The 14,888-nt window shown below is 36.6% G+C and overlaps 1 protein-coding gene across 1 annotated transcript in view; it reads left to right on the forward strand.

Moving 5' to 3' along the window:
• Window positions 1-1,718: 1,718 nt before the first annotated feature.
• Window positions 1,719-14,888, forward strand: part of LOC149565066 (cytochrome P450 CYP72A616-like) — a 106,192-nt gene continuing 93,022 nt past the window's right edge. The window contains exons 1-3 of the mRNA XM_089818618.1: window positions 1,719-2,323; window positions 2,547-2,764; window positions 3,040-3,281. Coding sequence (XP_089674744.1) covers window positions 2,038-2,323; window positions 2,547-2,764; window positions 3,040-3,281 — 746 coding nt within the window. The 5' untranslated portion in view covers window positions 1,719-2,037. The remainder of the gene's footprint in view (window positions 2,324-2,546; window positions 2,765-3,039; window positions 3,282-14,888) is intronic.

Genomic DNA, 14,888 nt, shown 5'->3' on the forward strand with positions numbered 1-14,888 from the left:
TATATATATAGATTTTTTCATTAATATTTGTAAATATTGGATGCTTGTATGTTAATATCAAATTTTCCATTAATATCAATGTAATATGAATATTTCTTAATTTGTAGAGTTTTGAATATCAATACTACCGAGAAGATGGTTCAATTTAAATTCTTTTGAGTGTGTATTTTCATATAACAAACATACTTTTGATGTTGCAAGCTTGATGGCTTTAATGAATGTGCCAAAATGTCAATGTGGTGCAAGCCCATGTTTGTTAAAGACCTCAAACACACCAAAAAATCCTAGAAGTAAGTTTTGGTGTTACCCAAATAAATAAAAAGGGTTGTTAATAGAATAAATTTTTTTAGTTAGCATAATGAATGGTTAATTATTATACTAAGAACTAATGAAGCTTTTCTATTGTAGGGACATGATGGGTGTGGATTCTTTGATTGGTTGAGTGGTGTAGAATCAACGAATATAGTGTGTGGCATTGTGCATGACGAAGGAAAGGACTACAAGTGTTGTAAGGCTCAAAAGGCTGAAATTTACTTTTTACGATGTCTTCTTTGCTTTATAATTGCACTTATTTGTTGGGACCATTTGCGGAAAAGTGCATAGCTACAAGTTGTATAAGGATTTATTTCTTTGTTTGATCATAACCAAATCAAAATTGGATCAAAATTTTCTAAATTTCTTAAGTTTGAATGATCATTTAAAAACAAAAAATTGATTTTATTTAAGAAGGTGATTTCCTATGGAACCCCTGTGACAAACATCTCTTTTAAAAAAAATGATAAATGTACTAATGATTCAAGAATATATATATATATATATATATATATATATATATATTTAATTGATATGGTTGAATATAGTTTGATTTAAATACATGATTTCTATAAAATGACAAAAAAGACTAATACTAGACTTGATATATTTTATAATTATATATAATCAAATTTTAAAAAAATCTATCAATTATTTATAATTTTTTTAAAAAATAATTAACTTTTAAAAAAATTATCATTAGAATTTAGCTATGAATAATGCGAAAAATAATTTTTAAACAATAGATTTTTTTTTAGAAAGAAAATTATAATTCACAATATAATGTCCTTTGAATTTCAAAGGTTGTTGTATACTTTTCATTCATAAAGCTAATTTTTATAAAATTAGGATGCTAAAATTTTAATCAAGATAAGTTATTTTTTATAAATAAAAAAATACTTTTATTTAAAAGATTACCAAACTTTTAAATAAATTAAAATTATTAAAATTACAAAAAAATACTTATTCCAATTCCTATTTCAATTGTTACAACCAAACATACGAAACAGGTCTAAATGCTATTTAAGAAATTATTTTAAGAATATACTAATTCCAAAAGAAAGCTTATTCCAGAATAGTTGAATTCTACATTCAGCAATTGCTATTCATAACTATCCACATTTCTTTATATATATACAAGTCGTTTAAATTACCTACCCATCCCATCTTATCAATAATATTTCATAACTATCTAATTTTTTATGCATAAATTATGTCCAATTAAAATTACTTTAAAAAAAACATCGAACTCATAAACTTCGTTATCTAAATCATATTATAACACCTAAAAGATGCTGAATTCAAATCTCCATCCATACAAGAAAAGATAAAACCTATAACCGACAAATAAAATTGCGTAGCCATTGACATCTTTGATACATAAATTATACCCGATAAGGTTACGTATATATCTTCTCTGTCAAAATATAAAACCACCTCGATCACGTCTGTTCCATAAATTATGTCATTGATTACGTCTGCTATGTTTTGTCATCGATTATGTCAAAGACAAATATAGAAATAAAAACAATATAGAATCACATTTTTCAATTGCTCTTAAAACCGGTCTTCACCTTCTTATAGCGAACTATTATATATCTAATTCTACGAAATGTACACGTACACAGTGTCTTCAAACGCAAATAATTCAATCTGAGCTCGCAGTTCATTGCTGATTTCAATTTGTTTTTATTAGGACCAGAAATTTATCTGTTGGTTTAGAAAATGGGATTTCTTTTCTGGGCTGTCACCGTGGTTTCAGCTGTTTTAGCAATCATTCTACTGGAAGTTGCCAAGGAAGTTGCCAAGGCCATATGGGTGAAACCACTGCATTTGAAAAAGTTCTTTGAAGCTCAAGGGATTCAAGGCCCTTCTTACAAGTTTATCTATGGGAATGCTCCTGATATTGTTAAAATGGCCGGTCAGGAGAAATCTAATACAAAGTCGCTCTCAGGACACAACATAGTTCCTCGAGTTCTTCCGGCTTTCAATGAATGGAGCAAAACCTATGGTACATGTCTATCTTCTCCATCTGAAAACTTTTAAATGGGCTCAAAAGATTTGTTCAATATTTCTCAATGAATTTTATATCTATGGATTTAGTCATGGTCTCTACTCGTCATACAGTGATGCAGTCCTCTAACATGGATATTGCACTATGCTGAGTAGTGGCAAGAAGGGGAGGAGGATCATGCCATTCAATTGATAAGTACATGTATTAATTTGTGATGCAGGGCATGAGTTTGTTTATTGGTTTGGATATAAACCCAGGCTTTATGTTCCTGATCCTCAGCTGGTGAGAGAGATACTATCTAACAAATTAGGGAACTACAAAAGAGTTAATCTTAATCCCAGGCCAATGAAAGATCAGGGACTTGTACAGTTAGAGGGTGAAAAATGGGCACAGCATAGAAGAATCATTAATCCTTCTTTTCATATGGATGTCTTGAAGGTAATAAAATCTTGAAATTTCACAATTCTGAGAGCTTGAATAGATACTTGATCACAGATCTTGTTCCCATTACAGTTACTTCTGGCAGGGTATTTGGTATCTTCACAACATTACAACATCCTTTAAGGATTATTTCCCCTCACCCCATAGAATCTATGTAATATTATCTTCAATTACACCAGTGTTCCACATTTATGCTTGTTTGACTCTTACAGAGGTGACAGTTTTCTATTTACTAATGACCCATAATTTTTATAATATATTTTCTCTGTCAGGGCATGATTCCTCAATTTGCAGAGTGTGGGACCAATATGATTGAAGAATGGAAGAAATTGGTATCTTCAGGTGCCAATGAAATTAATGTTTTGAAAGAGTTTTCTTGTCTTACATCAGATGTTATTTCACGCACAGCATTTGGAAGCAGTTATGCAGAAGGAAAATACATGTTCCATTTACTGTCGCAGCGAATCATGCTTGCAGTTGAAAGATCTCGAAGTTTTAATATTCCAGGTTCCAGGTTACTAATTTTAGCCTTACAAGTAATTGTTGTTAGGACTAGCCTAGATATGTTTTATTGGGATGCTTAAACACATGAACATCTTCTTTTGCATTTTTCCATCATGCATAGTTTCTCAAAAAAGTTTCACATTTGCTTTCTTAAAGTTATGTCTCTGAAAGATGGTACTCTGTTTACATTAAGTGTTTCAAGTACTTTCTTCTTTTAAGAATTAACTCTTATTTTGTAAAACTAAAGCACATAAGGAATTGATAGCAATGAGATAGAAGAACCACATGAAATTGAAGATTTCTAGAACAAATTAGAGGATTTTTGAGGGTTTTCGCAAATGTAAAATTTAAATTGACAAGGAAAACAGAAGATAAAGTTTTTCTTTGTTTTCACTCCATGAAAGTTATTCTCATTTTGATTCATTTCATTAATTTATCAATTTATAAACTGACACAAGCTGTTGAGTAGCTACAATGCACTTACAAATAATCAGCCTTAGTGCCTCCAGGATAGAACTTCAACTGAACAACTTCCACATCCAGTAATAAGAGCCCCAAGTAATAAACATCCAGTATATATATCATATTGTGATAATCACCCTAGTTATACAGATTTTTTGTTTTATTTTTTTTCTGTTTGTGTAAGTATTTTTCCAATCACAGCAACAACCATAAAGAAGAACCTGCAACACAAAGTTCCTACTATTGACAAACCCTGGGTTAGAATGAACTGTAATAGCAATTCCTACAACAGCATGCTTCATAAAGTATCTCATAAGTCAGTTATATACCAGCCCCCCATTCGATTATCTATGCATCCAATGGATAGAATGATTAAACTTGCTTTAAGTTAGGAAAATACATGGTACAATCAGAAAGCACAATCTATTATGTAATGATCATATATAAGTACCTGATGGTGTACAAACTTTAGTTAGCACAACTCTGCGATGGGGCTGCCTGGGTTCTAGTTCCAGATGGAAGGAAACAAGCAATCCTAATCATGTGGATAAAGAGCCCTATGCACTCCAATCAAAAAGACCTAAGCAGACTTAGCTAGTCTATCGATGAGAACAATTAAAATGCAAAAGTCCGAGACAAGAGACAGGGTGCTAAAGAATTTGAGATTCTTCGAGATAGTGTGGTCACCCGCACACTTGGGCATAGAGTCAGTGTGCAAGTTGGCAGCTAAAAAGAGGATTGCAGTGCATCCCATACTACACCACGGTTGCATCTTTATTCCTAAATCACTACCAGGTAAAATAGATGGCAAGTCTCTCAGATTGATTGCCTCCACCATTAAACAATGGGAATGATAGCATACCCAGAAAATATCATTGGCCCAAAATTAAATTACCACAAAACCATTAAACCAGTTGAGACAACTGATCCAAAGATCTATTACCTCTATGCCATTGGTGAAGAGTTGGTCCATCCTGGTTTGAGGTAGCTCCTAGCATTTACCACTTATATGGCATTAGTGAAAGCCAGCAAACACCTTCATACCATGGGTAGCCCCTAGCATCCATCACCTTCATGCTGCTGGCGATAGCTGGCTAAGGCATCTATTACCTACATGGTACTAGTACAAACCAGATAAACCCTCCTAAATCATACTGAAGATACAAAGAATAGCTCTTGGCATCCATCACCTACACAAGACTGGTGACTGCCAACTAAACCACCTTAATGACGTTTCAGATTTTCCTCCACCCAGGGTTCATGACTACATCCCAAAATTTACATGTGGGAATGTAACAAAATAAGTGACATCTAATAATTGTTTAGGCTAATAGACCAGAGGGGATTAATAATAAGTTCTGGCTGTTATTCTTAGGTTGAAGTATTTGATCAACATTCAACACAATCCTACAACCATGAATTTTAATAGCTGCGCTCCAATCAAACTGCCACCAATATCCAAGCCCGCCTATCACTCTTATAGCAAGTATATACTCTCTGAATTAATAACATAATCCTCCAAGTGGGTTACATATAAATCATTAACTTCTCATGAGCCCAATTTACTAGAGATCAATTGGAGGACTTTCCAACTCATTCTTAGTAAGAATAATCCCCAAGTAGCTTGAAGGAAGGCTATCCAAGATCACAATTACCAAATTTACTTTAATTTCATAGTTATACGTGATGGCATCCTACTTTATAGGAATATTATCTGAGCTTATTTTCATGTTCTAGCAGGCTTTCAGGAGCTGGTCCTAATTATTATTCAGCCGGTTCTTGATTGTCAGCACTACATATTGCATTTCCATCCCGTAATCAAGATTAAAGCTCTATTCCTAAGAGAATCCTAAACTGTGACTTATAATAGAGTAGAGAGAGAGTTAATTTAGTCACCAAGACCTGCTTACAACTTTGTAAAAAAATAAGCCAACTTATATAATGCTACATAAAAAGACTCAAGAGGCAATTTTAAAATATCAAACACTTAACCTCAGTTAATCCCCTCTTCTTTAAATGTCGGGCAATATTTGGGAAGGTTGCAACTTCAGGGAAAAACATCTATAGATTTCAAGAGACTAGGTTTCATGAGACATTTTGTTTAACAGTTCATTTGCCTAAACTATTTTTTCCATTTGCATCCCACCTATCTTACCTTTGTACACCTTTTTCTTCCTTACTATATTTTAACAACTTTTGCATGTACCCAATTATGACGAGCCATTTTAAAAATTTATAGCTTAATTGATGAGTTGTGAAGAATTGCTGGTTTTACAGAGATCTTTCAAAACTTCTTTTGCTATAAAGTTAACTTCATATTTGTGTGCTTAATTTTCTAGTAGTACATGCAAATATCTTTGGCTTACCTTATTTGTTAAGAAGTGTTCTATCTTATTCCATGTACAAAAGACATAGAAATTGTTTTTAAATAAGTAATAATATTTCTTGTTGGCGCATCATGATTATGTCAATAATCTACAAATAAAAGGCTGATTTCCTGTTTTCAACAACCTTCTAAGTTCTTTTCAAGCTGTAAGTGTAGCGAAATTCTACAAAAACTTAATAAGCGTTTATTAAACAATTGTAACACCGAGATAACCCAGGAATCCCTTGCTCAATTTGAAAATAGTTAGCAGCCAGCTAAAACCTTTTCCTTTGAATTCGTTTTTCTAAAACAAGTAGATTGCATTTTCCTTGTTTGTGTGTGTTTATCCTGGGTATTTTAAATATTAGTCTAGGTGTAAGGTTTGTATTGTAAGAATATGTTCCTCTAATTCTCTTTTAATTTCATTATAAAATCAGCCATATGACAGACATGCATAATATGTGTTGCTGTTTCCCAATTCCTTGTAGCCAACAATCTCAATCGTGAGATGTACTATCAAACTGAGTGTTTCTCAGAAGATAATATTATTCTGCATCACATATATGGAAATAGCTTGTACAATGCCATGCTCAAAAGTATTAAAAATTGATTATATTGGTGGCAAATTTAAGGGAAAGTTAATATCAACACACACACAATAAATGGTTCCTTTAGAATTGTAATATGGACTAAAAAAATCAGACAAAAGGTAAGAGGCATGAAAGCAAATTGATCCTATAATATTCACACTAGACCATTTGTTCCATACCCAGCAAGGGTGTGTAGCTACTCGTAGCTTAATAAAAATTCATTGCTGAATTTTGTAAGGAGCAATTTGTGGAGCTGGTGGCCCCAAGGATTTTTAATTTTTCTACTTATTTTCAGGCAGTAATCTTAAATTTTGTTTTTATATGGAAACATTAATAATAATTTTTGCAAGTAGAATTTGGATAAAAGATTGAAGGCAAATTTTAAAGGAGGGAAAGAAATTTATGGAGCCACATATCATTTTTTGCAATATGCAGTTGCTGCTTATTTTCAGCGCCCTCTCCACTTTTCCAAAGTTTAATTGCAATTCCTAGGAAATAGCTTTCCAATTTATCCTTTTGCCATAAATAAGAATTTGCATAGGGACACTCTATGGGGTTAAAATTAAGCAAAAAATGCTGTAAGGCAGCCACATAGGGACATGGGATAATTTGTTCCCATTAATAGAAAATAAATGGCGCCCCCAAACCTCCGAGTTATAAAATTACCTATGTGAAGCTTGCAAATTGCAGTACTCTACTCCTGCTCACCTTTAAACTATGGATCACAGTTGTGACTCTAATTTCTTGTCTCTCTTCTGGCTCATCCCAGTAAAATTCTTCCCAAACTCCCCCTTTATCAAGGTCATCTAAAGGCAAAGGCTCCCTACCATGTGCCATTTCGCTACCCTTGCCAGCATGAAGCATTGGATGGAAATAGGGAACACCATGCCACATTGATGGCATGATAGAATCCTCCTCTCCTAGTTCCATACCCTTGTTGAATGGTTGGCCGCTTTCTCTAGAGTAAGGGTTTATTCTCTCAAATTTTCCCAATTTTTAAGAATCTAGTTTGGTAAACTGCCTGGACTTTTCCTCATTTTTTTATTTTCTATTTTTTTGTCATTTGTTACATGTATTATTATATGTTGAATATTGTAGCAGCGATATATATCTTCATTTATTATATTCCTGCTCATGTAACTTTTGCAAGTTCTGTCCGTACCTCATAAGCTCACTGTTTCAGATCATATCAGTTCCTGGATGTTATATCTCTTCTTACTTTGCTCATTATCCTCTGCTTCCTGCTGCTCCTATGTGTCTATCAATTCAAATGATTGTTCGTTCTTTTCACTCTCTCCATATTTCAATAATGTTCTGGCATATTATATGTTTCAGAGGCATTCATGTTTCCTTCCATCTATTGACATCATACAAACTTAGTTTTTGATATGACTGGAGATGTTATAACATTCATTATTCGGACAGCCTCATGTATTATGGTGATCCCCGGTTAAGAGCTATTACAAAGACCTATTAGGATCTATCCGGTTAAGGGATTTCAAAACTCAATATGAGAATCACCTTGTTAGAGGGTTTGTACTTCAGACCTATTATGATCTTGCTCACCCTATTAGGAGTGACCCTGTTAGGGGATTTTGTTTGCCAATCTGTTAGAATCAACAAGTGAAAGTGATTTGATGTTTGCACTTACTGCATGACAGATCCAATGTATCTCTGATCAAATGCTCTGCTTTGAATTGCTTCTAACACACTTCTACGCTCACAGTATCACTGCAACATCAATAGTCGCACCAACAGTCACCGCAATTCGATCTTTCATCTCCTTTAATAGTTGTCTTAAGGCGGTGGAAGAACCCTAAAACACGTTACCATCAGTTAAATCCAAAGGCAATTCAAATTTCATGAGCAAGCACCTATCCATTGAAATTTGTGCTTGATGTCGGCCCAACACAATTCACTAGGTAACTAATCCATCCTTTGACTTTGATCCTGTCGGATTACAGATTCATCACAGCTATGTTGCTAGTCTATTCTTCCTGCTATCACCAATTTAACTCATCAGATCTCTGCATATACTTCACTCTGTTAGCTACAACTCTAGAATTAGGTAGATATACCTATGATGAAGCTTCCCTATCAACCACACATGATGAAACATAAAGCAGATTGCCACACATCAAAAATATTGCATCTGATTGTCCATTCACCGGTGCCCTAAACACTCCATAATAATGACTATTTGATCAATTCTTCTATCAGTATGGCTAGTCCATCAATTGTAGACTACTTTATTGCTAGCAATGACAACACTGTAATGATGATCCATACATTTTGATGCCTATAATCACCCCAAACTTCATCATCGTGCCAACAATCTCCCCCTCTGGCATTGATGGCAAGACTTAGTGAAAATTTGACTAAGTGTCAATACCTTGCCAAAAAAATTCATTGACTATAACTGTTCCCCCTTTGACAATGATGACAAAAGGTATGCAAAATTTTGACAAGGTCAAAACTGTTTACCAGTATATTCTTAGATCATCTTGAAAACATCTGCAAAATTTGTCTTCAATAATTGAAGATCATTCTCGCAGGTCTTCAATAGATTTCCCACTATGACTATCTGACTCCTTCACACGAAACTGCAAACTCCTCTAATGCATCTACTTCACACATATTCGCTAAAGAGAGTACAACCTTGGCTTCCTTCAATCTTTTTTGCAACAAGTCCATCTTGGGGATTAAGTTGCTCTGCAACACTAACAATGTTGCAACTCTCTTTTCCCGCTCATTATTGTATGTCTTTAACTTATGATTTACTATTCCTATAGAAATTCCAAAATTGGTAGCTGAATGAGCCACTAGATCAAAACTTGCAACTAACCTCTTCAGTGCTTCTTGTGTCTCTGCCTTCTTCTGCTCAAGATCTTGCATAAACTTTGAAAAATCATATATAGTGGCAAGTAGCTTACGACTATCTTGTAGTGCCTCCTTTACGTGGTTCACATTCACTATCAAAGTGACTCTATCCAATGCAATTGATTGAACCAATTTAGCTGACCTCTTCTACTCATAGTCCTTTTGGACTTCAAACATTGCAGCATCCTCTAGACTTTGCATTTTCTCACTAGCTGCACTCACCAATTTATCCAATTGTGCAATAGGTGTTGCACATGCATCACAATCAACTTCTGGCGTCAAATCTGATAGTACATCCCTAGTTGATAGGATGACTTGAGCTTCTTTCTGTAGTGCTCTTATGATTTGCTTCTTTGCCTTAGATTGCATTGCAGTAGCAATGTCCATTAGCTCACTGGGGCTCAGAGCACTGACATCAATACGCCCTTGAATGGCCTGTATGTCATCATCATCCTCTTCAACACTTTTCTTGGGAGAAGTCAATGTCTGCACTATGGTTTCTTGCTCCCTCTCCTTGTCTGCAGTCTCCTTTCATTGTTTGTTCTTGCTTCTCTTGTTCTCCTTGCACCTGCACATTCTCAAGATGTGTTTCCTCATGCTTATGCTCATCTCATTTGGTAACATCTTCTACTAGTACCTGCTCTTCCTTACTGGTAGGTGTATTCTTTGTACTATCATTAACCATTAGTTTCTCCATCACCTGATCAATTCTTGTCATCTCAAGTACTTCCATTAGTTCCTCAGGAGCATTAGGTCCATCATCAATTGTGACCTTTACACCTCCAATATCTCATCCTTCCTCTGTATGTGTAATCTATGGCTCCTCTTGTTCCTTTGGTTTTGATTCATCATCAACATCATGCACTTCTTTTATCAGTTCTTCGAGTCCCAATATCTTCTTAAATGTAGCTTTTGTCTCATCCTAGATAGATTGAATCTCACTATTCAATAGCCTTGTTAGCCTTTTTTTGGTCGTAAAGGTTAGTCTGGTTTTACCAAGAATCTCCTGTATTTCTTCCCTTGACAATTTTGGTTGTAATTGAACAAAGACATATTCAGGAAGTTATTTGTCTTGCTTAAGTGCATTTTTCCATCTTGCTTCAAGTTTATCATACAATGATGTATGTATTTACCCTCGTAGTTCTATCAAAGCTTAACTTATTCATGCTGAATACTGCAACATTCTCTATTTGTTTTTGCTCGTCAGCATTGAAACTATCATAGAATTTGTTGACTTCAATAAGAATACCCCATTTCTTAGCTTTATCAACAATTTTATTTATGGAATGATACTTACTCATGCCAAGCTGAGTAGTCTTCACAGTGAGGGCACTGACTACTTTTAATTTCTTTTCATTAACCTTCATTTGATTCAGTTCCTTCTTCTTCACTCTAATTAACTTATCTCCTTGAGATTTTCCTTTCTTTTTCTTATCAGTAGTCTTCACTAGTTCTAATGCTTTCTTTCCTTTGGAAGGCTCGAGCTTATCATCTTTAGCAACCTTTTCCTTTCTTTTCACAGGTAGCATAGCCGGTGGAGTGGATTTCTCCTTTATTGTAGCGCTTCTTGTTTGTCTCCCAGTATGAGCTTTGTCGGTTGAAGGCAATACTTCAACTTCATCATCACCTACAGTACCTAATGTACCTGCCTGTTGTGCCTCACATTGTGCTCTGGCCTTGATAATTTGCTCTTTTGTAAAACCTTTCTTCATAGAAAATTGCTCAACTTCCTTCCTAATTTTCTTCTCAGTAACTAGACAATTTAGCTGGCTAGAGACTTCCCTATCTTTCTCATAAAATGTCCTAAATATAGGAACACTAGAACCTTTGGGCTGTAGACAATATGTCCTCTACATAAGCTCTTGATAAATCAGCCTCAACTTCATAGCCCATTGGCATAACCCATGAAGTTCTAGGCTTTAGAGCTTCCATCAAACATATATCAATATCAACCATGAAACAAATAGTATCTTTGTATTTCTCAGCAATAGCTGAAGGGATTCTCTCTTTGATGCATCTCTTTTTGGAAATTTTTGAAGTGTCCCCATGATTCACCTGTAAAGTTGTTTCCTAGCATTCTAATGCAATTCTTAATCTAAACTATTGTTAGTGTGTCCTTTGACCATGTGATACTACCAACACCGAGAAAGAAATTTTTAAAGTAACAGAACATACCCATGAACACCTAATTGAATTTTAAGGGTTGTCTCTTACCCTTTTGATCTTCTCCATGTTAAAGTACAATTGATCTCTCATAGCCTCACAAAGATCAAAATCAGCATTCTCTTTCACCATCTTATATGCAATAAGAATGGCTATTGTTGGTATACTATTCATCCTACTTGAATGAAACACTTTGTAACCAATGATCACTAAAGCAAATCTCACCTCAAGATCAATGATGTCATTCATTGTCATTGCCCATCTCTCCCATCTTGATTTGGTCAATCGGGTGACCTCATCTTTTTGGGCAGTTCTTAACGTGGGCACTTCACTGATAGCACAATAACCAATAGCAACATAGATTGCTTCCTTGCTGATCTTATTGGACCGATCCAACCATATGAACTGATCATCTACATGGCTCAGAACATATCTTGTTTACCGTACCGGTAAAGAAATCAACACATACAGACAATGGAACAGAATAGCAGAATTATATTCGCATATGCCAGACATACATTATGCTTCATAATATCAGTAATAGTAGATGATTGATGATTTATAATGATCCCAGACGGGATATAAATACTATCCATCGAACCTTCCCAGAAGAGTCCGTCGGCCACAAACATTATATCCGCTACAAACAATTTACCCGTCGGCTACAAAATACAAAACACCGACGACAATCATTTCGTCGGCTACAGAAACACCGCTAGGACCATCCAGTCGGCTGACACCATCCCCCCCAAAAAGAAAAGTTGTCTCCGGACGACAAGTACAAAATATCTGAGACAAATTAACAAACAAAATACATTATCAGAGTGACTACAACAAGAAAAATCTACTTCTGTCACATCACTTCCACATTCATCCCATTACATCTGGAGCCTCTGCTAACACAGTACTGTTTTCAATTCCTCGGTACCTTGAGCCAAGTGTCACTGCACTGCCTCCAACTGGATGATTAGCTCCTCCCGAGCTCTCTACGCATCCACCAAGACAGCCTCCTGGCCAACACCTACTCCTTGTGCCTCTGGTACACAGACAATCCATGCCTACAGCAACTTCAACTCTTCTCATGGTCAGACTCCCACGACTGATATCCACAACGACTGGGGGTCCAGGGGGCAATGCCCTCGGCGGGGTCCTGGGGCAGAAATGCACGGAGCACACCATCTTTGTCATTTTCTGCCAATTCTACACTCTTTTTGGCAACCACTGATGCTTCCCCTTCCCTTTGGCATCATCGCTACTCATTCCAAATAGTTTGATTCTTTTGTCGTTTTTTTTTTATAGCAAACCCTCCTACTTCTGTTTGTCTATTGTTGTTCCGACTCTCTACAAGTTCCTCCTTCCATCGCTTTTGTTTTCCGCGGCCATGTTTTGTGCGAAACCCCGATAATACCTCTAGCTTAATATTTTGTTTTCTCCCACGAAAGCTTAGAGCAACTGAAACCATGAACATTCACCCCTTCGCAGACTGGAAAGAGATCTTCGCAAGGCGCGTGAATACCCAGTGGGAAGAGGACCTCCGGACAGGCTGCCACGGACAGGTGCCCGCGGACCTCTGGACAGGCTCCCGCGGACCTCCGGACAGGTGCCCGCGGAGCACCTCCGGCGCTTTTTCACTTACTTTTTTTTTTTTTTTTTGACAAAAATAAAATAAAATAGAAAGACAACACCTCAATTTTGCCTCCAGGCGTCGCCATTCTGCAACGATGACGGAGTCAGCTGGCCATTCTATGACAATGAAGGAGTCTTCCTGGCACCATATATTTGCAATTTAAATCCGTTGACTACCGGAGGCACCTCTTGCTCGTCCAATGTCTCCAATTTTATCACCCAATTGTTGCCGACCTCCCGAGTCTGATATGGTCCAACCCATCTTGCCTTAAACTTTTCCTGTTTGATTTCATCCCGACCGTCGTACTTGAGTACCAACTGCCTCGGCTAAAACCTACTGAGTTTGTCATGCCACGTCTTATGTCTGTTCTGTGTTACCTCCATCGCCCACTGTGCCTGCAGTCGTCACACATCTAACTTATTTCCTTGCTGTCAGTACCCTTCAAGTAATTTTATGGTGCGATGCGTTCTTTTCCTCCTGTGCGGTCCGTTCACTATGTACCGAATGGTGGGATCTTTCTTTTTTATGGGTCTGTATTGTATGTCCTTCCCTTCTTCAACCGTAACCTCCTTTGCATCATATGCTTCTCTGTATTCCTCCGGACACTCATTTTCCTTCTTTTTCTCACCTTCGTCGACCCTTAGCATATTACAACTCAGAAAGAGTTCGTAGTCTTCTATTTGCCAATGGTAAAGGCCATTCACCAAGTCTAGGTCGTCGTCACTCGATCCTTCGTCTAATCTCAATATTCCTTCTTCGTCCGGTTCCATTCTCCTCTTTCTTTCGTCATCACTATCACCTTCACCTTCTGAGTCTGACGATGCTACCTCCTCACCTACCATTTGTGTGTGCAGGTCAATTATGAATCTTTTGCCTCCGTGCTCCATTGATAGGGTTTTTCGTTTCCAATCATGTTTTACTTTTGCTTGCACCAACCAAGTTCGTTCGAAAATAGCATCATATCCTTTTCTTTTCAATGGAATGACCACAAAATCCAATAAAAATGGTTGCGTTCCAATAGTTACAGGTTGCGCTTTCAAGATTCTCAATGGTTTGATACCGTGCTGGTCTGCCGTGAGTAATTGGAATGTAGGTGGCCATAGCATCGACTTTCCCAACCTCTTCCAAGTATCCTTCGACAACACATTCACGCCGAACCCTCCGTCGACAATTGTGTTTGTCAAAACATTTCCCAAAATCCCCATCTCAACGACCGCCGGATGTCGTCCGGAGGTGAGTGCCAGCAGCATTGGGTCTGTTGTCATCACTTCCCTATTGTCCCTTCCTATGTCCTTCGTTTCTTTCGAAAACGGTGTATGATTCAGAATGGCCGTCCGTAACTGGGGCATTGTGAGGAGATCACTTATCTTGACCGGTATCTCCGTTCGTAAGATCTGTCGTACAATGTTTTGTTCTGCGAAATTCCTTGCCAAGGTGCCGGTGATGTCCTTCAACTAAGATGTCCCCGCCGACGATGCCTTTGCAATTTCCGCCTGCGCTTCCCCCAATTTTCTCTTTTCCTCCGCTTGC

The sequence above is a fragment of the Cupressus sempervirens genome, chromosome 3 (genome assembly GCF_028749045.1).
Source record: "Cupressus sempervirens isolate cs-2001-9-10 chromosome 3, ASM2874904v1, whole genome shotgun sequence".
NCBI classification, from domain to species: domain Eukaryota; kingdom Viridiplantae; phylum Streptophyta; class Pinopsida; order Cupressales; family Cupressaceae; genus Cupressus; species Cupressus sempervirens.